General features: G+C 45.3%; 1 protein-coding gene across 16 annotated transcripts in view; it reads left to right on the top strand.

Moving 5' to 3' along the window:
* LOC139549459 (roundabout homolog 2-like) overlaps window positions 1-24,187 on the top strand; it is a 648,939-nt gene that overhangs the window by 229,106 nt on the left and 395,646 nt on the right. Inside the window, exon 1 of one of the 16 annotated variants that reach the window (XM_071359988.1) lies at window positions 2,124-2,900. The exons of the other annotated variants lie outside the window; for them this stretch is intronic. Within the exon in view, the coding sequence (XP_071216089.1) occupies window positions 2,846-2,900 (55 nt within the window). The 5' untranslated portion in view covers window positions 2,124-2,845. Of the gene's footprint in view, window positions 1-2,123; window positions 2,901-24,187 lie in introns of those variants that run through there. 16 annotated transcript variants of the gene reach the window in all.

Raw genomic sequence — 24,187 nt, 5'->3', positions numbered from 1 at the left:
GTAGACCCTGAGTGTTATCTCTACATGTTCATAGACACCAGAGTAAACCCTGAGTGTTATCTCTACAGGTTCATAGACACCAGAGTAGACCCTGAGTGTTATCTCTACAGGTTCATAGACACCAGAGTAGACCCTGAGTGTTATCTGTACAGGTTCATAGACACCAGAGTAAACCCTGAGTGTTATCTCTACAGGTTCATAGACACCAGAGTAGACCCTGAGTGTTATCTGTACAGGTTCATAGACACCATAGTAAACCCTGAGTGTTATCTCTACAGGTTCATAGACACCAGAGTAAACCCTGAGTGTTCTCTGTACAAGTTCATACTCCAGAGCAGACCCTGAGTGTTATCTGTACAGGTTCATACACCAGAGTAGGTCTGCCATAGACCGAATTTTAAACCAACATCTAAGTTAAATGTATGGTTAAATGTGACCAATACGTTTCTATAGTACATGTATAGCCTAGGGAGAATTACATGTATATAGGATAGGCTACTTATAGTGTTTAGGCTTCCTCTTTAAAATGTTGTGCATTTTTTAAACAAACAAACTTCTAAACTGCTCATTGTTCAACGCCCTATTGCAGATACTGTAGCAGACAGACCTTCTCCACAGAATACTGTTGATATGCTGGAATCAGGGTTAGTGGGTTGTCATGATGATTGCTGCCATTAGGGGGAGCTCAGAGCTCACATAGTAACAGCCTGTCTAGTGCGAGCGGTCTACAGGCGGCTGCGGCAGTGTCGCCTCCTGTGCATCCCTGTCCAGTATCCTGGGGATGAGGACAGCCAGACCCGGCGCCAGGATAACGGGACTAAGGTGGCAGTTGAAATCGGCCAGGGGGCACAATTTTTGGGGGGGTTCTTGCATTATAATTCTATTGAAGTCTGCTTATATCACACTGTACCACAATAAACATACTGTTCAAATCGCTTATGTTAGTTTTACATCACCAATATTCCCAAGTCTAATTATTATCAGTCAATATTAGCCAATGAGGTCAAATTTATAATTGTGCTTGTCTCTGAATATATTATTCTCTTGACTCACCATTCACAATCACCTCGTGCTCTGCATGTTTAATGTGCGTGCGCACCAGCGCCCCACAGCAAACAGATGACTAATGTGGCAATCATTCCTGTGCTGTCACTCACTGTCCGCCACATTCAGGCCAGCCACATCAAATATTAATGACACACACAGAGTTAGAAGATCTATCTCGCTATACTGTCTATGAACACAGAAATGCAATGCTGTCTGGGCATAATATATATATATACTGCCTACTGTTTTTAGGCACGGTCATAATGAAGTTACCTGTAGAAGTTACCTGAAGAAGTTAAAAAAGTGCAATATTTCTTTATATAGGCCTACATATTTTAGGAAGAACTTAAAAGTCCAAATGCAGCCATTTTTATCTCAATATCAAATAATTTCTGGGTAAAAATGAAGTAACTTGCTGTGATTGTTTTCAAATTAAAATGGTCTAAAAGAAACAAAAATTACTTCTTAGGAAAGAGCAATTTCTGAAGCAAGGATGTTGCTAGTTGTCTGAGTGGGGAGGGGGAAACTAGCTGTTGTTGGCAGAGAGGTCTATTAAATAATTGACCACCTGGTGATGTTACCAGGCAGGCCAAATCCATCCCACCAAACAGGCTGAAATATCAGGTGGTCTTTGAAATATATATAAAACACAGTTAAATCACACGGTTGACTACACTGGGCCTATAAGATGTTTTTCCCTTCAGATCAACATAATAGATATTATGGTTAATAAAAGTTGTCTCCTAAATTTCTAAATTTGTGAATAATTTCCATCCAAAAAATCATGTTAATCTCTCAAAGAATACAATAGGTTATGTGAGCCTGCTGAGCGAGGCTACGTCCGATGGGTCAAGGACAGAATGACCCAAGTGCTTCAGAGTCACTAGAGTGGTCCTGCAGCATGGCACGGGTCCACTTCGTTTGAACTTCATAGGCAGTTCCAACAATATGGCTTTGCCCAATGCACACTTGAGCGCACTCCGTCTCCTCTCCTACATCCACCCTTCTCTCCCTCCCTCCCTGCCTCTCTCCTCCCCCTCCGGATTCTTGTTTTGTGTATGTGTATCAGTCGGGGCTGAGGCTGTGCGGAGTGAGCATAGACCATGGGCTCCTAGTGATAGCGCTATACAGAAACCAAGAGGGAGAGGATAGGTTGTTCAACTGATTTAACTGTACATTTACAGTGCTTAGGCACAAGCAAGGCACATGTGATCTTGGGGAGCGGGTTCCCTATGAAATGTAAACATGTACTTATTGACTGAAGTACATGGGACTTTGGGGTTTGTTTAGACACATTTAGACTTGGATATCTATGTATTGATGAGGAACGGGGGAGAGACATCAGTGAAGATTTGCAAGGTGTCCGTCCGGAAGGCGCGTCTCAAGGAGCAGAAACCAAGACGGCAACTACATGATTTGATGCGTTTCTCTTGAACCCAGTATACACAGTTTATACTTTATTTTAGGTTGTAATTTGATATTGTATGGTTTCGTATTTATTGGAAAAATAGACATGACCATTGCAAGTTAACTTGTGGGGAAAGCAGCTGGAATTTCAGATGATCGCGAGTGAATAATGTTTATTTTTTTTACGGCTGTGGATATGAATCTATCCCGGGCTCGTGCGGGCTACAATGAATCCTCTAAATTCTTGGACATCTCACCTGGCTTTAGTCATTAACTAGGACCTATATAAAACTCAAACTATTGAAAGAAAACTATTTGCTGCTGTTTGGACATATTTTCCCGGCTAAATCCAAGGATTTGCGCGCAAACCGTGGATGTTTAATATGCTAGTATGGGTCCGCTAGCGTTCATCCTTGTTGCTGGATTATTGTACTTTCAAGTTGATGGTAAGTTATTTATGGAATTTCACATGGTATGAAAATCATTGTGTCGTGGAGTTGTATGTGTTTGACATTGGGAAAGAATGGTGCTTTCCAAAAATGGCAAAGTTCAACTCTTGCGACTCTTTTTCTTCAGATGTTGTATTCTTATTTAGTATTTTCCTCCATACAGTTTTAACTATGGATAATGTTGATATACACTTTGTGTTAGACTATGTAACACGCTTCTCATGTCGCTGGTTATGATTAGGTTATGCCATGTGCAGTTAGATTGTACAGTATATGTGTTTTATTTGACAATTAATTGGAAACCTGATAGACTGTTTATCGTAGGAGTTCTTGGTGGAAGTTCTTTATATAATATGGAACGTTAACTCTGAAAGAGGTTATAAAATGGTTTTAGGTTACTGAAATGATGAAGTCAACACAAACTAAAATGTCAGATATTTTTGCTTTCTGTCTTGCTGGAAATGCATACTGAAGTCACACGTACAATAGCAAAAATTATGAATTTATCGAAAGTAGTTATATTTGGTGAAAAAAAAGAATGTTAGCCATTCAAAAAATACCCATCTCACTTGTCTCCTTGGCAACAGCATCAGAACATCACCACTTTCTGTGTGATGGTATCTAGCCCTTTGACACCTGATGGTCAGTAGAACCCGGTCACTATACCTAACCCAAAGGTGTGCAAATGAGCATAGCATATCAACAGGAAAACATAACCAAACAAAAGGCTTGCACTACAATTTCAGCGTCTGATTCAACACTGTATGTGGGTTGATCAACGATTTAATCACTGATTCGCTGCCGAGTCTTTTTCCTCTCGAAAGAATTGACCGACAGGGAGATGTTTAGATCTGCTTATTTATTTAATACAATATTACATTCCACCTGCCCTTTTTGACATAGCTGAGCTCACAGGTGCAGCTGTGCTAGTCTTGGGGAGAGAGATGGGTGTGGAAATGTATGTGATTGCTTTCATATTCAGTCCAGGATGAATGATGAATGATGCATAACACAGCATTTATTCCTGCTGAATAATAACTAGTGGACTTTAAACATGACTGGCACTCAGTTTATTTCCTCACGGTTGTTTCATCAATCTTTAATGGCGATACTGTTGGTAATTGTGAAAGTAATTTATACAATTTTGTTTTAATTCTCCCACACTGTTAAAATTAGAGCCCCCTCCTCAATCAATATTACAGGGAGAGTCAGCATTATTTTTATGATTTACAAGGCTTCTTGGGAATCATTGGCCTACAAGAGAGCCAGTTTAATGGAGACATTAAAAGAGCTTCAACTGCAGAGTATTGTGATACCATAAATCAGAGGTCAGGTGACAGGAGGCCTGATATGGTCCTGATCAAATATGTGACTAATGGAAAGAGGAGATAGGTGGGCCATTGCACCAACACTGAGGTTTACAACGTCACAATTCACAATCCTAATGTCTGAATCATGTTTACTGGAGGGAAGTGTTCATCACCCCTCAGGCACACACACACACACACACACACACACACACACACACACACACACACACACACACACACACACACACACACACACACACACACACACACACACACACACACACACACACTCAAACAAACACATATTGTTCTTGAATATGGGTAAGGTCAGTGGTGGGTATTCATGGATGCCAAGGGAAGCCAGGTCCCCCCAACAAAAAACAAACACAAAACAACATGTAAAATAATTTTTCTTCCCTCTCTCTGTGTTTCATAATGTTCCTTCAATTTGGATGAGGCTGAATATAACTCATTGGAGAAAGCATCAGATGAAGCGAAACAGCGCCCCTCTGTCTCTCTACGTGTAGGTCATCTATCTGATACTGTGTGGTCCAAAAGAGTATGACATTGTTGCCGCCCGTAGCATTGAATGCAAGGGAAGCCAGCGAATATTTGGCCTGCCTTGATGATTTAAAAAACAAAATAATAGCCAATCTGCGTTGAGCTGAACTGAGTGAGCTCAACTGTGAATGGTCCTGGCACACCAAAACTAATGTAAAAGGAAGCCAGTTTGGATGTGGTGTCCCTCCTATCAAATCGCATTGAGAGCGTAGGTCATTGACAGAAACAACTTGAATTGTTGCATCTCGTTGTGTTGTTGTCCTCCGGTGGCTAGTTAGCTAGCTAAAATTTTACCTTTCCTAAATTAGCCATTGATGGAGATAGGGATTTGGACTTGTGGTTTTACTTAATTCTCTGTGCTGGCCAATGATTATAACAGCGATTCTGATCCAACCATACATTCATACGTTGTTCTGCCCCTGACCTGAGAGGATAGAAGTTCAATATGTAGCTAGATGTAGAAGGCTAATGTTAACTAGCTAACATTGCCAATGAATGGAAGTTAGGCTAGTGAGCAAGCATTTTAGCCAGGTAGCCTAGGACAACAACAAATACAAGCGTGTACTGTATGGCAGAGTGATAGACCGTTTCATCTACATGAAAGAGAGGAGGATGGCATTGGTGTTTCTCTAAGTAGGGTGAGTCAACACGAACATGCACACACAGAAATCACAACCATGGACAGGCACATCATATTTAGCTTACGTTGATTGGACTAAATAGTTTTTGGTATGTTTAGATGATTTGATGAAGTTGAAATGGTGCTGGAATAGTGGAGACACACACACCACTACTGGGTAAGGTAAGGCTAAAACACACACCACTACTGGGTAAGGTAAGGCTAAAACACACACCACTACTGGGTAAGGTAAGGCTAAAACACACACCACTACTGGGTAAGGTAAGGCTAAAACACACACCACTACTGGGTAAGGTAAGGATAAAACACATACCACTACTGGGTAAGGTAAGGCTAAAACACACACCACTACTGGGTAAGGTAAGGCTAAAACACACACCACTACTGGGTAAGGTAAGGCTAAAACACACACCACTACTGGGTAAGGTAAGGCTAAAACACACACCACTACTGGGTAAGGTAAGGATAAAACACATACCACTACTGGGTAAGGTAAGGCTAAAACACATACCACTACTGGGTAAGGTAAGGCTAAAACACACACCACTACTGGGTAAGGTAAGGCTAAAACACACCCCCCTTACTGGGTAAGGTAAGGCTAAAACACATACCACTACTGGGTAAGGTAAGGTTAAAACACACACCACTACTGGGTAAGGTAAGGCTAAAACACATACCACTACTGGGTAAGGTAAGGTTAAAACACACACCACTACTGGGTAAGGTAAGGCTAAAACACACACCACTACTGGGTAAGGTAAGGCTAAAACACACACCACTACTGGGTAAGGTAAGGCTAAAACCTATGGCTTGGGCCATTTGGCCATTTTTGAATGAGGAAGTGGTAATTCATAAAATGTTGTGTTTGAGTCTCCCAGTTGTCTTCTATTGCATTAGTAATGTCAACACTCGCTGTGTTGTGAGCAATGATTCACACTTACTAGCGTTTGCTTTGTGTTGTTTGTACAGCTTCAAAAACATGTGATTTTGTTGATTTTATTTGTTGAAGGCAGGGGTTGAAACTGGGGCCCCTGCCCCTTCCTCTCCTCCTTTGTCCGTTTTTAGGTAGTCTTTGGTTTCTGTGGCTATTTGTATCGGGTTTTTAGCAGTCTCCTCACTCTCCCTACGGAGTCTGGGATTCTAGTCCCCTTTGTAGCTGGAACATGGATTCTCTCTCTCTCTCTATTCCCATCTCTCACTCAATTCAATTTCAATTCATTTTCATTTTAAGGGCTTTATTGGCATGGGAAACATATGTTTACATTGCCAAAGCAAGTGAAGTAGATAATAAACAAAAGTGAAATAAACCCCCAAAAATTGTAGTAAACAGTTCAAAAAAAAACAACAATAATAATAGAAGTTCCAAAAGAATAAAGACATTTCAAATGTCATATTATGTCTATATGCAGTGTTGTAATGACTTGCAAATAGTTAAAGTACATAAGGGAAAATAAATCAACATAAATATGGGTTGTATTTACAATGGTGTTTGTTCTTCACTGGTTGCCCTTTTCTTGTGGCAACAGGTCACACATCTTGCTGCTGTTATGGCACAATGTGGTATTTCACCCAATAGAAATGGGAGTTTATCAAAATTGGGTTTATTGTCTAATTCTTCGTGGATTTGTGTAATCTGAGGGAAATATGTCTCAAATATGACTATAAATTCGGCAGGAGGTTAGAAGTTTCTCTCTCTCTCTCCTTGTCTCTCTTTCTCTCTCTCTCTCTCGCTCCCTGTCTCTCTCTCTCTCGCTCCCTGTCTCTCTCTCTCTCGCTCCCTATCTCTCTTTCTCTCTCTCTCTCTCTGCTGTCCCTCTCTGTTCAGCCAAACCCACTGGTTGCTAAGCGCTGGCTGAAGGCATGGCTGGATGGCCAGAGGGAAAGGGGCGCACTTTCCTGTGAGTCGTGAATCACTCCTCCCAATCATTTCTCTGTCACCCTCATCCAACTCTCCCCTCTACTCCACCGCCAACTCCACCACTACCCATCACCCATTCTTTCAGAGGTAATCTGTGGGTCCTTGGGAAGGGAGGAGCCATCTCTAAGAGTCCACTTACGCAGACAAAAAGGTCTGGAGTTGCATTCACTGGGCAACATGGGCAACAAAGGCTGGCTGGCTGAATGGCAGTCAGACAGTGTTTAGTGTTCTGTGATTAATACTGTTAGTGTGCTGCTGATGCTGGGGGGGGGGGGGAGAGAGAGAGAGAGAGTAGAGTAGAGGGAGAGAGAGAGTATAATAGAGGGAGAGAGAGAGTAGAATAGAGGGAGAGAGAGAGTAGAATAGAGGGAGAGAGAGAGTAGAATAGAGGGAAAGAGGGAGAGAGAGAGTAGAATAGAGGGAAAGAGGGGGAGAGAGTAGAATAGAGGGAAAGAGGGAGAGAGAGAGTAGAATAGAGGGAGAGAAAGAGTAGAATAGAGGGAGAGAGAGAGAGTAGAATAGAGGGAGAGAGAGAGTAGAATAGATGGAGAGAGAGAGTAGAATAGAGGGAGAGAGTAGAATAGAGGGAGAGAGGGAGAGAGAGAGTAGAATAGAGGGAGTAGAATAGAGAGAGAGAGAGTAGAATAGAGAGAGAGAGAGTAGAATAGAGGGGGAGAGAGAGTAGAATAGAGGGAGAGAGAGAGTAGAATAGAGGGAGAGGGAGAGTAGAAGAGGGAGAGAGAGAGTAGAATAGAGGGAGAGAGAGTAGAATAGAGGGAGAGAGAGAGTAGAATAGAGGGAGAGAGGGAGAGAGAGAGTAGAATAGAGGGAGAGAGAGAGAGTAGAATAGAGAGAGAGAGAGTAGAATAGAGAGAGAGAGAGAGAGAGAGAGTAGAATAGAGAGAGAGAGAGTAGAATAGAGAGAGAGAGAGATGGGGATAGAGAGATAGAGTGAAATAAAGAGATAAGGAAGGAAGGAAGGAAAGGGAGATGGAATGGAGTTGGAGGAGGAGAGGAGAGGAGCACCAAAAGAAGACAAGACAAACCAGGCAGTAAGTGGGAGCTGGAGGAATTGAAAGGAGAGGGATAGATCCAAAAGTGTTTCGGTTAGAAAATGGTTTTCGTTTTGACATGTGCTCCTAAAGTTACAGGAAAATTACAGTGTTTATTGGCCAAGGTTTAATGGAATCCAGTAAGAAGAAAATGTACCCTTAAATCTAAATGTTGGCCATGCCAGGATGGCTATGTATTCCCCATTATTAGTGACCAGTTGTCTGGTACCAGGTCTCTTAGGCTATACTGTAGTCTGTTGTTATTCTAGCAGGAATAGAATGAGAAGAATAGCTTAGCATGTAGACTAGTGGACATGAACCCATGACCCTGTGCTATTCTGAGGACCTCCAGATACTCCTGTCTGATCATAGAGCTTGTCGTCATCTGTGAGTCTGGGGTGGTGAAATGTGATGCCCACCTCCAACCTTGCTGGTGGCAACAGGATGGGCACCTGGGGGTCTCTAGTGGCCTGTGCAGAGTAGCAGAGGACAATGCTCCATCCGCCTCAGGGCTGGGGTTTCACTCCCGCTGCTGTGTCAAGGGAAACTACCCACACAAGATGTGTGTGTGTGTGTGTGTGTGTGTGTGTGTGTGTGTGTGTGTGTGTGTGTGTGTGTGTGTGTGTGTGTGTGTGTGTGTGTGTGTGTGTGTGTGTGTGTGTGTGTGTGCGTGCGTGCGTGCGTGCGTGCGTGAGAGAGAGAGAGAGAACAACAGAGATGCTAGGGTAGAGGTAGGTTATGAGATGGGTTGTGTGTTGGAAAGGAATTGTCAAGATGAACCAAAGGTTTTACCAGTGAATAGCCGTGTAGTCTTAACGGTAGGTTTGATAGTGGTGACTGAATGAACAAGGTCTAAGCCCTGGACTATAATGGAAAGTAAGCCTGTGTACGTGAATGAAAAGCGTGTACGTGAATTATGAGGCACACTGAGGTCAATGCGTAAGAGCCAATGTAATGTCTTCGCCCCAAAATGTGATTGTTCTGCTTGAGTTGGCAGCGTTTAAGCAGCTACTGTAGCGTTGCTGTAGTTTGCGGGATAAGCCTGATGTTATGACAAGCCTTTCAGCTGAGATCCCCAGGCAGCCTCTGTGGTGTCGCACAAAGTCACGTCACTGTCGCTGGGTGCTGGGTGCTACTGCAGTTCTAGGACCGCTCTCATCTCCCTAAGCATCTACACTGTTTACTCTCTGATTACCATCAAAGATGGGAGGAGAGAGAAGCCCAGGGAGAAACTGAAAGAGAGAGAAAGAAAAAGGGAAGGGTGAATGTATGCATGTGTAATGAGGTTATCAGGAGTCAGATGATAGGTCAGCATCACAGGCGGGGTTACCGAGTGTTACCTCACTGGTGACACAGAGCTGTCAGCTTCTGTGACAGTTGAACAGCCAGGCCCGGCTCTTCTATACATTACAACACAAGCGTACCCACACAGGCAGCACAGAACACAACACAACACAGGCAGAACACAACACAACACAGGCAGAACACAACACAACACAGGCAGCACAGAACACAACACAACACAGGCAGCACAGAACACAACACAACACAGGCAGAACAGAACACAACACATTAAGCACAGGACACAAAACAGGCAGAACTGAACACAAAACAGGCAGCACAGAACACAGAACAGGCAGCACAGAACACAGAACAGGCAGCACAGAACACAACACGGGCAGAAAAGAACACAGAACAGAACACAACATACAGAACATAATACAGAACAGGCAGCACAGAACACAGAACAGGCAGCACAGAACACAGAACAGGCAGCACAGAACACAGAACAGGCAGCACAGAACACAGAACAGGCAGCACAGAACACAGAACAGGCAGCACAGAACACAACACGGGCAGAAAAGAACAAAGAACAGAACACAACATACAGAGCATAATACATAACAGGCAGCACAGAACACATAACAGGCAGCACAGAACACAGAACAGGCAGCACAGAACACAACACGGGCAGAGAAGAACACAGAACAGAACACAACATACAGAGCATAATACATAACAGGCAGCACAGAACACAGAACAGGCAACACAGAACACAACACAGACAGCACAGAACACAACACAGACAGCACAGAACACAACACAGACAGCACAGAACACAACACAGACAGCACAGAACACAACACAGATGGCGCAGAATACAACGCAGACAGCACAGAACACAACACAGACAGCACAGAACACAACACAGACAGCACAGAACACAACACAGACAGCACAGAACACACCACAGACAGCACAGAACACAACACAGACAGCACAGAACACAACACAACACAGACAGCGCAGAATACAACACAGACAGCGCAGAATACAACACAGACAGCACAGAACACACCACAGACAGCACAGAACACAACACAGACAGCGCAGAATACAACACAGACAGCGCAGAACACAACACAGAGCACAGAACACAACACAGACAGCACAGAACACAACACAACACAGACAGCGCAGAATACAACACAGACAGCACAGAACACACCACAGACAGCACAGAACACACCACAGACAGCACAGAACACACCACAGACAGCACAGAACACAACACAGACAGCACAGAACACAACACAGACAGCACAGAACACAACACAGACAGCACAGAACACAACACGGACAGCTACAACCTCAGCTTAGAGCTGCTGTCTATTCTGGTCTATGATAATAACGCAGGAGAAACCACAGTGCTAAGGTTGACTTAATACCCAGTGTTCTCTTGAAAGAAAGCGCCGTTTTTTACACATTGTGGAATTCTTAGAGAAATGTCATGTGCATGGGGGACAGTAGAGAGAGAATAAAAGAGCAGAGTGGAAAGTTGATAATAGCACTTAGTGTTTTTGTTACCTCCGCTCTGCTAGGTCTCAGCCAAGCATACCCCTGACATTTACTGTACAGAGAGAGCTAATGCCTGGTTGCCTTAACCCAGAGAGAAAGGCTGACAGAGAGAGACTAAGAGATTATGAGAGTCAGAAAACAGTGATTTAGACTACATTATTTTTTGAACTTTGTGTAACCACTATGTTATTTGCTTTTTCACATCAGTATATGATAACATTGAAATAAGATTAAAAACAACCCATCTCTCTCTTATCTACACACACACACACACACACACACACACACACACACACACACACACACACACACACACACACACACACACACACACACACACACACACACACACACACACACACACACACACACACACACACACACACACACACACACACAATCGCATCACCTCTCCCTGATCTTGAGGTGTAGACCTGCAGGCAGCCTGGTAATGTTGATATACAGTAATTGCTGTAGCTTTGGATAATTCACTGAAGATTAGCTTGTATTAAAGCAGCCTATTGATCTATGGCATTCAACCAGCTTGTGAACGCGGCCCAAACTGGTGTTGTGATGGACAGATCGCCTGTTGTAGAGTGGATGTGTGGAGCAGTGTCCTCATCATAATAGAAGATGATTGGTTTGAGGACATGATGCCAACAGAGAGAGGAGGAAGGGAGGAGAGGTAGAAACAGAGGGGGAGGAATGGAGATAGCATGTGTGTTGGGGATTATCTTTGTTTTCATGTTGCAGATTTGGGTTTGAGGAAGCGCCTAATCAGTTGGTCTCCTGTTGCCTTAACCCTGCCCCCTGGTTGGCTGTCTCACAGCAACCCTGTGAGCTTTTACCAGAGATGTCTTTTGGAGATGCCTGTTGAGAGTGTTTCTCTCACCAGTCTTAAACAGGAGTTCAGGGCTGCTAATGAAAATGCATGAGCTCTCCTGTCTGTGTGAGATGGGTGAAGACAGAGAGAGTGCACGGCCCTCGACCACACATCCGTCACACGCAGCAGTCCCTCTACGGCAGTAATGCAGCCCAGAGTGGAAGCAGCCAGTGAATCAAGCCCCCATCCACCACCCCACCAGACCCATCTCCCTCTCCAGCCCCATGGCTCACCCAGCCATGACTGCCTGCACCCTGCCTGGCCTGCTATACCTCATGGCTCTCTACACCCTGCTAGTCTCTGTTCCAACTAGCACTGGGCTCCAGCTAGATAGTAGTGCATGGAGATATTGCATACCTGTACACATAAACAAGATGTATGCCTACAGATCCTATAGGGTGATATGCAAAAGTGCATGGCTATATTTCAGTCTATATAATTGGAAGGCAGCCAACAGCAGTTCTATTTTGTATAATTAATCATGCAGAGGGTCATTTAACGATTTAGAAACAGCAATCCAATGTATGCCAATTGTCTGTAGTGTTTATATTAGCCTGTGGTGTCTCACTGTGTCTCTGGTGATCAAGCCAGGCAGGCAGGCAGGCAGGCAGGTGTCAGGCAGGCAGGCAGGCAGGTGTCAGGCAGGCAGGCAGGCAGGCAGGTGTCAGGCAGGCAGCCAGGCAGGCAGGCAGGCAGGCAGGCAGGTGTCAGGCAGGCAGCCAGGCAGGCAGGTGTCAGGCAGGCTATCAGGCAGCCAGGCAGGCAGGTATCAGACAGGTGTCAGGCAGGTGTCAGGCATGCAGGTGTCAGGCAGGCTATCAGGCAGCCAGGCAGGCAGGTATCAGACAGGTGTCAGGCAGGTGTCAGACAGGTGTCAGGCAGGTGTCAGGCAGGTGTCAGGCAGGTGTCAGGCAGGCAGGTGTCAGACAGGTGTCAGGCAGGTGTCAGGCAGGCAGGTGTCAGGCAGGTGTCAGGCAGGCAGATGTCAGGCAGGTGTCAGGCAGGCAGGCAGCCAGGCAGGCAGGTGTCAGGCAGGTGTCAGGCAGGCAGCCAGGCAGGCAGGTGTCAGGCAGGTCTCTCCACAGGGTTGTGTAATGGCAGCCATGATGACAGCCAGGGAGAGGATTCATGTAATGGGTCCTAGCGAGGCAAGGCAAGACTGTTTTTGTTGTGGCAGTGTAAGCTGCAGCGCAGGGCTCAGTTCAAATGTCACAGTGATTCCTGCTGACCAACAGTTGACCGCAGCCCTGAACGTTGGAACTCTGGGATTCTGAGGATAATGATGTTTGTGGAGAGCTGCTCAGAGACATTAGTCTTTTACAGGCCCTCAGTCCGTAACAGACAGACACACTGTGGCTGAGTGGTGGCTGTGGTGTGTTGGTGACATTGCTGACAATGGGGGCTGATTGCTACTACCGTGTTTAAATTAGGTTTGGTCCAGGGGAGGTTCAAAGCGTTCCCACCCCACTTACACCCTGCCTCCCTGGCCCTTAGCCCAGTGTAAATAACTCAGACATGATTTTCAATCAGAAATACTGTTAGAATGTTTTTCAGTTGACTGCAATAGCCTCAAATGAAAGAAAAGTCAACATTTTCTGTGAATTACTCTTTTTAAAATTATTATTATTATTATTATTATTTATTTTTTACATGGTTGGGGTCGGAATAATTGTCAGATATCTTAATGGTATCGTGGCCCCAAAAGGAACCCCTGTCTTAACACTTACCCAGGATGGATGACGTGTCCCACAGAATAGTGCTTTAATACATCTTAACCAAGCTCCATATATGCTCCAGATTACAAAACAATAAAAGTACCAGTGTACCAGCCTAAAGGCCATTTGATTAAGTTGCACTCTCCACCTTATACAGTAGTCTATCATGGTAGAGGCCTATGGTCCATGGCTATAGCAGGTTTCATTACCTGCGGCCTGACAGATTGCTGTGTTTGTTTAGTACAGGTCAGGTCCCCAGGCACACCTCCAATTATCAACTCATCTTTCAACGCTGTGTATCACAGCCACCTGGACATGGCTGTGGCAGCTTCTCCCCTCCTCCCTCCCTCCGCTCCTCCCCTCCTCCATCTCCTTCCCTCCTCCTTCCCTCCACTTCTCTTCTCCCCTTGTTCCTTCCCTCCTCTCCCTTCCTCCCTCCCTCCCTCCCTTCCCTTCCATTCCCCTCCCCCTCATCCCCCCCTCCTCTCTCACCTCCTCTCCCCTCCCCTCCTCCCTTTGCTCCTCTCCCCTCCTCCCTCATCCCTCTGCTCCTCCCCTCCTCCCTCCCCCCTCTCCCCTCCCCTCCTCCCTCCTCCCTCCTCCCTCCTCCCCTCTCCCATCCTCCCTAATTTCCCAAAGCAATAAAGGCCTTATTCTATTCTATTCTGCTCAGTTCTGCTCAGCCCTGCTCTGTTGAGCCCTGACCTGCTCAGCCATGCTCAGCTCTGCCCTGTTCAGCCCTGCTCTGTTCAGCCCTGCTCTGTTCAGCCCTGCTCAGCCCTGCTCGGTTGAGCCCTGCTCTGCTCAGCCCTGCTCTGTTCAGCCCCGCTCAGCCCTGCTCTCTTGAGCCCTGCTCTGCTCAGCCCTGCTCTGCTCAGCCCTGCTCTGCTCAGCCCTGTTCTGCTCAGCCCTGTTCTGCTCTGCTCAGCCCTGCTCAGCTCTGCTCTGCTCAGCCCTGCTCAGCTCAGCTCAGCTCTGCTCTGCGCATCCCTGCTCTGCTCAGCTCTGCTCTGCCCTGCCCTGCTCTGCTCATCCCTGCTCTGCTTAGCTCAGCTCAGCCCTGCTCTGCTCAGCTCTGCTCAGCCCTGCTCTGCTCATCCCTGCTCTGCTCATCCCTGCTCTGCTCAGCCCTGCTCTGCTCAGCTCAGCTCAGCCCTGCTCTGCTCAGCTCAGCTCATCCCTGCTCTGCTCAGCTCAGCTCAGCCCTGCTCTGCTCAGCTCTGCTCAGCCCTGCTCTGCTCATCCCTGCTCTGCTCAGCAATGCAATACAGGTGGAGAGAGTAAAGAGATTACAATGCTTGAGGGAGAATCAATTGGTGCTATTCATTTCATTGCTCTCCCCTCGGTAGGTAGGAGCTGTTTAGAAAAGCCCAGCACCTGAATGTGAGGAATTGGCTAAACAATTTCGAGGCCACCTGCTCCTGCACACACACATACACACACCATTAACACAGCAAAGTAAACATTACTCACACACACGCAAGCACAAACACACACATAGCAAAATCCCAGCCTATAGTCACACATGCACATCTGCAGATGCATTTTCTGGTAAGACGCATGCAACACATTCGTACAAAGTAAACCCAGATAGGATATGTTTTGAATATCATTTTCAGAAGGGGTAGTACATACGGTGCCTTCTGACAGTATTCACACCCCTTAACTTATCCCACATTTTGTTGTGTTACAGCCTCAATTTAAAATGTATTATATATATATATAGATATACATATATAGATATAGATATATAGATATTTGTCCTTAAAAAAACATTCTTAGACACTTTCGCAAATTAAAAAAAAAGAATAATACAGAAATATGTAATTTATATAAGTATTCACAACCCTGAGTCAAAACTTTGTAGAAGCATCTTTGGCGGCGAATACAGGTGTGAGTTGTTCTGGGTAAGTCTCTAACAGCTTTACACATCTGGATTGTGCAACATTTGCCCATTATTCCTTTCAAAATTCTTCAATCTCTGTCAAATTGGTTGTTGATCATTGCTAGACAACCATTTTCAGGTCTTGCCATAGATTTAAGTCAAAACTGTAACTCGTCCACTCAGGGCCATTCACGGTCTTCTTGATAAGCAACTCCAGTGTAGATTTGGCCTTGTGTTTTAAGGTATTGTCCTGCTGAAAGGTGAATGAATATCCCGTGTCTGGTGGAAAGCAGACTGAACCAGGTTTTCCTCGAGGATTCTGCCTTTATTTAGCTCCATTCCATTTATTTTTATCCTGAAAAACTCCCCAGTCCATAATGATTACAAGCATACCCATAACATGATGCAGCCACCACTATGCTTAAAAATATGGAAAGTGCTACTCAGTGATGTGTTGTATTGAAATTGTCACCAACATAACATTTTGTAACCAGGACATTTTCTTCACTATTACTTTAATGCCTTTTTGCAAACAGGATGCATGATTTGGAATATTTTTATTCCGTACAGGCTTCCTTCTTTTCACTCTGTCAATTAGGTTAGTATTGTGGAGTAACTACAATGTTGTGGAGCCATCCTTAGTTTTCTCCTATCACAGCCATGAAACTGTAACTGTTTTAAAGTCACCCTAGGCCTCATAGTGAAACCCTGAGCGGTTTCCTTCCCCTCCGACAACTGAGGTAGGAAGGACGCTTTTCTCCCATCAACCAATAGGTTCCCTTCTTTGCGAGGCATTGGAAAACCTCCCTGGTCTTTGTGGTTGAGTCTGTATTTGAAATTCACTGGTCGACTGAGGGACGTTACAGATCATTTGAATGTGTGGGGTACAGAGATGAGGTAGTCATTCTCATGTTAAACACTATTATTGCACACAGAGTGAGTCCATGTTATTATGTAACTTGTTAAGCATATTTTTACTCCTGAACTTGTTTAGGCCATAACAAAGAGGTTGAATACTTATTGACTCAAGACATTTTAGCTTTTCATTTTTTATTACTTTGTAAAAAAATTCCCTAAACATAATTCCACTTTGACAGAATGGGGTATTCCGTGTAGGCCAGTGACACAAAATCTCAATTTAAGCCATTATAAATGTAGGCTTTATCACAACAAAATGTGGAAAAAGTCAAGGGGTGTGAATACTTTCTGACTGCACTGTAATGCAGCAGCACAAGACACCATTGGAGAGTTTGAAGTGTGTACAGTACTGGTGAGTTTATGGCTGTGCAAAGCAGAGGCCGACAGACAAATGACCAGGCACAGGGCCACTCTGACGACTCTGCAGGAGGGGAGGGAGGGACCAGCACTAGGAGGGGGGTAGTAGTGGGCTGTATGCTTGACTGGGCCTCACATTGGAAATCATTTCATCTGCATCACACAGTTCAGTGTCCCTGCCAACGCCCTGACAGCCCCACAGAGAACAAGGCCAGATTCCTCACACTAATCAGCTACAACAGGGAGGGAGGGAGGTAGGGAGGGAGGGAGGGAGGGAGGGAGGGAGGGAGGGAGGGAGAACACCACCCTCATCGACACACTCCCAGTCAACCACGCAGAGCCCAAATGCGCCCCTCTTTTCTTCCTCTTCTCTTTATTCCCTCATTTCAAGTCAACACTCTCAGCTCTGCTTTGACAGGCCGTCTCCTGGAGGAAGAGACTGCAACACATTGTTGATGGTAACTGAGGAAGAGACTGAGGAACAGGAAATTAGGGAAAGAGAGATGGATGATTTTGGAGAGAGTGGCAGAGAGAGGCAGAGAGAAGAGTAGCTACATGAAATGCAAGCTATATGAATCAGTCCAGCCCATTGCTGTAGAATCTGATATTCTCTTTCCCTCACGTATCTATTTATATACTGTAACTGCAGGGAAGGAAAATGATAAATACACAGAACAGACACAAAGTCAATAAGACATGGCTGCACAATGCAGTCTGATCATTGTTACAGGCAGAGAGAGCATGTCTACTGCAGTGGAAGGTTTGGGTTTGGGGCAGCTCCTGGAATTACCCTGCCAGTCGAGTGTGTGCTTTCAGTGTATAGCACCTAACAGTGATGGGCTCGGGCAGAATGCAGAGCAAGAGTGGAACAGGGCCCAGCGTGTGTCTCTGCCTGCCTGCCTCTCTTCCTGCCTGCCTGCCTCTTTTCCTTCCTGCCTGCCTCTCTTCCTGCCTGCATGCCTCTTTTCCTGCCTGCATGCCTCTCTTCCTGCCTGCCTGCCTCTCTTCCTGCCTGCCTTCCTGCCTTCGCTGCAGTTGATGGAACTGAAATCTGCTTTGCATCTGTGAACTCACTGGCAGCCAAACAGCTATCTCTCTCTCTGAAGAGGATGTGGTTGTATTCCAGTCTTCAGGGGTTGGTTAGTTAGAACCTGTAGGATAGGTCAGATTCCAGTCTTAGGGGTCGGTTAGTTAGAACCTGTAGGATAGGTCAGATTCCAGTCTTCAGGGATTGGTTAGTTAGAACCTGTAGGATAGGTCAGATTCCAGTCTTCAGGGGTTGGTTAGTTAGAACCTGTAGGATAGGTCAGATTCCAGTCTTCAGGGATTGGTTAGTTAGAACCTGTAGGATAGGTCAGATTCCAGTCTTCAGGGGTCGGTTAGTTAGAACCTGCTGTAGGATAGGTCAGATTCCAGTCTTCAGGGGGTGGTTAGTTAGAACCTGTAGGATAGGTCAGATTCCAGTCTTCAGGGGTTGGTTAGTTAGAACCTGTAGGATAGGTCAGATTCCAGTCTTCAGGGGTCGGTTAGTTAGAACCTGTAGGATAGGTCAGATTCCAGTCTTCAGGGGGTGGTTAGTTAGAACCTGTAGGATAGGTCAGATTCCAGTCTTCAGGGGTTGGTTAGTTAGAACCTGTAGGATAGGTCAGATTCCAGTCTTCAGGGGTTAGTTAGTTAGAACCTGTAGGATAGGTCAGATTCCAGTCTTCAGGGGTTAGTTAGTTAGAACCTGTAGGATAGGTCAGATTCCAGTCTTCAGGGGTGGTTAGTTAGAACCTGTAGGATAGGTCAGATTCCAGTCTTCAGGGGTTGGTTAGTTAGAACCTGCAGGATAGGTCAGATTCCAGTCTTCAGGGGGTGGTTAGTTAGAACCTGTAGGATAGGTCAGATTCCAGTCTTCAGTGGTCGGTTAGTTAGAACCTGTAGGATAGGTCAGATTCCAGTCTTCAGGGGTCGGTTAGTTAGAACCTGTAGGATAGGTCAGATTCCAGTCTTCAGGGGTTAGTTAGTTAGAACCTGTAGGATAGGTCAGATTCCAGTCTTCAGGGGTGGTTAGTTAGAACCTGCAGGATAGGTCAGATTCCAGTCTTCAGGATTGGTTAGTTAGAACCTGTAGGATAGGTCAGATTCCAGTCTTCAGGGGTTGGTTAGTTAGAACCTGTAGGATAGGTCAGATTCCAGTCTTTAGGGGTTGGTTAGTTAGAACCTGCAGGATAGGTCAGATTACAGTCTTCAGGGATTGGTTAGTTAGAACCTGCAGGATAGGTCAGATTCCAGTCTTCAGGGGTTAGTTAGTTAGAACCTGTAGGATAGGTCAGATTCCAGTCTTCAGGGGTTGGTTAGTTAGAACCTGTAGGATAGGTCAGATTCCAGTCTTCAGGGGTTAGTTAGTTAGAACCTGTAGGATAGGTCAGATTCCAGTCTTCAGGGGTTAGTTAGTTAGAACCTGTAGGATAGGTCAGATTCCAGTCTTCAGGGGTTAGTTAGTTAGAACCTGTAGGATAGGTCAGATTCCAGTCTTCAGGGGTTAGTTAGTTAGAACCTGTAGGATAGGTCAGATTCCAGTCTTTAGGGGTTGGTTAGTTAGAACCTGTAGGATAGGTCAGATTCCAGTCGTCAGGGGTTAGTTAGTTAGAACCTGTAGGATAGGTCAGATTCCAGTCTTCAGGGGTTAGTTAGTTAGAACCTGTAGGATAGGTCAGATTCCAGTCTTTAGGGGTTGGTTAGTTAGAACCTGTAGGATAGGTCAGATTCCAGTCTTTAGGGGTTGGTTAGTTAGAACCTGTAGGATAGGTCAGATTCCAGTCTTCAGCGATTGGTTAGTTAGAACCTGTAGGATAGGTCAGATTCCAGTCTTTAGGGGTTGGTTAGTTAGAACCTGTAGGATAGGTCAGATTCCAGTCTTCAGGGGTTGGTTAGTTAGAACCTGTAGGATAGGTCAGATTCCAGTCTTCAGGGGTTGGTTAGTTAGAACCTGTAGGATAGGTCAGATTCCAGTCTTTAGGGGTTGGTTAGTTAGAACCTGTAAGATAGGTCAGATTCCAGTCTTCAGGGGTTGGTTAGTTAGAACCTGTAGGATAGGTCAGATTCCAGTCTTCAGGGGTTGGTTAGTTAGAACCTGTAGGATAGGTCAGATTCCAGTCTTCAGGGGTTAGTTAGTTAGAACCTGTAGGATAGGTCAGATTCCAGTCTTCAGGGGTTGGTTAGTTAGAACCTGTAGGATAGGTCAGATTCCAGTCTTCAGGGATTGGTTAGTTAGAACCTGTAGGATAGGTCAGATTCCAGTCTTCAGGGGTTAGTTAGTTAGAACCTGTAGGATAGGTCAGATTCCAGTCTTCAGGGGTTGGTTAGTTAGAACCTGTAGGATAGGTCAGATTACAGTCTTCAGGGGTTGGTTAGTTAGAACCTGTAGGATAGGTCAGATTCCAGTCTTCAGGGATTGGTTAGTTAGAACCTGTAGGATAGGTCAGATTCCAGTCTTCAGGGATTGGTTAGTTAGAACCTGTAGGATAGGTCAGATTCCAGTCTTCAGGGATTGGTTAGTTAGAACCTGTAGGATAGGTCAGATTCCAGTCTTCAGGGATTGGTTAGTTAGAACCTGTAGGATAGGTCAGATTCCAGTCTTCAGGGATTGGTTAGTTAGAACCTGTAGGATAGGTCAGATTCCAGTCTTCAGGGGTTGGTTAGTTAGAACCTGTAGGATAGGTCAGATTCCAGTCTTCAGGGGTCGGTTAGTTAGAACCTGTAGGATAGGTCAGATTCCAGTCTTCAGGGATTGGTTAGTTAGAACCTGTAGGATAGGTCAGATTCCAGTCTTCAGGGGTTAGTTAGTTAGAACCTGTAGGATAGGTCAGATTCCAGTCTTCAGGGGTCGGTTAGTTAGAACCTGTAGGATAGGTCAGATTCCAGTCTTCAGGGGTCGGTTAGTTAGAACCTGTAGGATAGGTCAGATTCCAGTCTTCAGGGGTCGGTTAGTTAGAACCTGTAGGATAGGTCAGATTCCAGTCTTCAGGGGTCGGTTAGTTAGAACCTGTAGGATAGGTCAGATTCCAGTCTTCAGGGGTCGGTTAGTTAGAACCTGTAGGATAGGTCAGATTCCAGTCGTCAGGGGTCGGTTAGTTAGAACCTGTAGGATAGGTCAGATTCCAGTCTTCAGGGGTCGGTTAGTTAGAACCTGTAGGATAGGTCAGATTCCAGTCTTCAGGGATTGGTTAGTTAGAACCTGTAGGATAGGTCAGATTCCAGTCTTCAGGGGTCGGTTAGTTAGAACCTGTAGGATAGGTCAGATTCCAGTCTTCAGGGGTCGGTTAGTTAGAACCTGTAGGATAGGTCAGATTCCAGTCTTCAGGGGTCGGTTAGTTAGAACCTGTAGGATAGGTCAGATTCCAGTCTTCAGGGATTGGTTAGTTAGAACCTGTAGGATAGGTCAGATTCCAGAGGAGATAACAGGCTGTGTTATGTATGGGTGTCTCCTAGAGATGAGCTGCTGTGTTATGTATGGGTGTCTCCTAGAGATGAGCTGCTGTGTTATGTATGGGTGTCTCCTAGAGATGAGCTGCTGTGTTATGTATGGGTGTCTCCTAGAGATGAGCTGCTGTGTTATGTATGGGTGTCTCCTAGAGATGAGCTGCTGTGTTATGTATGGGTGTCTCCTAGAGATGAGCTGCTGTGTTATGTATGGGTGTCTCCTAGAGATGAGCTGCTGTGTTATGTATGGGTGTCTCCTAGAGATGAGCTGCTGTGTTATGTATGGGTGTCTCCTAGAGATGAGCTGCTGTGTTATGTATGGGTGTCTCCTAGAGATGAGCTGCTGTGTTATGTATGGGTGTCTCCTAGAGATGAGCTGCTGTGTTATGTATGGGTGTCTCCTAGAGATGAGCTGCTGTGTTATGTATGGGTGTCTCCTAGAGATGAGCTGCTGTGTTATGTATGGGTGTCTCCTAGAGATGAGCTGCTGTGTTATGTATGGGTGTCTCCTAGAGATGAGCTGCTGTGTTATGTATGGGTGTCTCCTAGAGATGAGCTGCTGTGTTATGTATGGGTGTCTCCTAGAGATGAGCTGCTGTGTTATGTATGGGTGTCTCCTAGAGATGAGCTGCTGTGTTATGTATGGGTGTCTCCTAGAGATTTTTATTTATTTATTTTTATTTAACCTTTATTTAACCAGGTAGGCAAATTGAGAACACGTTCTCATTTACAATTGCGACCTGGCCAAGATAAAGCAAAGCAGTTCGACACATACAACAACACATAGTTACACATGGAGTAAAACAAACATATAGTCAATAATACAGTGAAAAAAAATAAGTCTATATACAATGTGAGCAAGTGAGGTGAGATAAGGGAGGTGAAGGCAAACAAATATATGTATAAATAAATAAAAATATAAAAGGCCATGGAGGCGAAGTGAGTACAACACAGCAAGTAAAATAAAAACTAAAAAAAACACTGGAATGGTTGGTTTGCAGTGGAAGAAAGTGCAAAGTAGAGACAGAAATAATGGGGTGCAAAGGAGCAAAATAAATTAATAAATAAATACAGTAGGTAAAGAGGTAGTTGTTTGGGCTAAATTGTAGATGGGTTATGTACAGGTGCAGTAATCTATGAGCTGCTCTGACAGCTGGTGCTTAAAGCTAGTGAGGGAGATAGGTGTTTCCAGTTTCAGAGATTTTTGTAGTTCGTTCCAGTCATTGGCAGCAGAGAACTGGAAGGAGAGGCGTCCAAAGGAAGAATTGGTTTTGGGGGTGACTAGAGAGATATACCTGCTGGAGCGCGTGCTACAGGTAGGTGCTGCTATGGTGACCAGCGAGCTGAGATAAGGGGGGACTTTACCTAGCAGGGTCTTGTAGATGACCTGGAACCAGTGGGTTTGGCGACGAGTATGAAGCGAGGGCCAGCCAACGAGAGTGTACAGGTCGCAGTGGTGGGTAGTATATGGGGCTTTGGTGACAAAACGGATGGCACTGTGATAGACTGCATCCAATTTATTGAGTAGGGTTTTGGAGGCTATTTTGTAAATGACATCACCGAAGTCGAGGATTGGTAGGATGGTCAGTTTTACAAGGGTATGTTTGGCAGCATGAGTAAAGGATGCTTTGTTGCGGAATAGGAAGCCAATTCTAGATTTGACTTTGGATTGGAGATGTTTGATGTGAGTCTGGAAGGAGAGTTTACAGTCTAACCAGACACCTAGGTATTTGTAGTTGTCCACATATTCTAAGTCAGAGCCGTCCAAAGTAGTGATGTTGGACAGGCGGGCAGGAGCAGGCAGCGATCGGTTGAAGAGCATGCATTTGGTTTTACTTGTATTTAAGAGCAGTTGGAGGCCACGGAAGGAGAGTTGTATGGCATTGAAGCTTGCCTGGAGGGTTGTTAACACAGTGTCAAAAGAAGGGCCAGAAGTATACAGAATAGTGTCGTCTGCGTAGAGGTGGATCAGAGAATCACCAGCAGCAAGAGCGACATCATTGATGTAAACAGAGAAGAGAGTCGGTCCAAGAATTGAACCCTGTGGCACCCCCATAGAGACTGCCAGAGGCCCGGACAACAGACCCTCCGATTTGACACACTGAACTCGATCAGAGAAGTAGTTGGTGAACCAGGCGAGGAATCATTAGAGAAACCAAGGCTGTCGAGTCTGCCAATGAGGATGTGGTGATTGACAGAGTCAAAAGCCTTGGCCAGGTCAATGAATACGGCTGCACAGTATTGTTTCCTATCGATGGCGGTTACGATATCGTTTATGACCTTGAGCGTGGCTGAGGTGCACCCATGACCAGCTCTGAAACCAGATTGCATAGCGGAGAAGGTGTGGTGGGATTCGAAATGGTCGGTAATCTGTTTGTTGACTTGGCTTTCGAAGACCTTAGAAAGGCAGGGTAGGATAGATATAGGTCTGTAGCAGTTAGGGTCAAGGGTGTCCCCCCCTTTGAAGAGGGGGATAACCGCAGCTGCTTTCCAATCTTTGGGGATCTCAGACGACACGAAAGAGAGGTTGAAGAGGCTAGTAATAGGGGTGGCAACAATTTCAGCAGATAGTTTTAGAAAGAAAGGGTCCAGATTATCTAGCCCGGCTGATTTGTAAGGGTCCAGATTTTGCAGCTCATTTAGAACATCAGCTGACTGTATTTGGGAGAAAGAGAAATGGGGAAGGCTTGGGCGAGTAGCAGAGGGGAGGGCAGTGCTG

Source organism: Salvelinus alpinus, chromosome 22 (assembly GCF_045679555.1).
Source record: "Salvelinus alpinus chromosome 22, SLU_Salpinus.1, whole genome shotgun sequence".
NCBI lineage: Eukaryota > Metazoa > Chordata > Actinopteri > Salmoniformes > Salmonidae > Salvelinus > Salvelinus alpinus.
The sequence above is the reverse complement of the archived record's forward strand: the minus strand, read 5'-3'. Positions and strand labels throughout refer to the sequence as shown.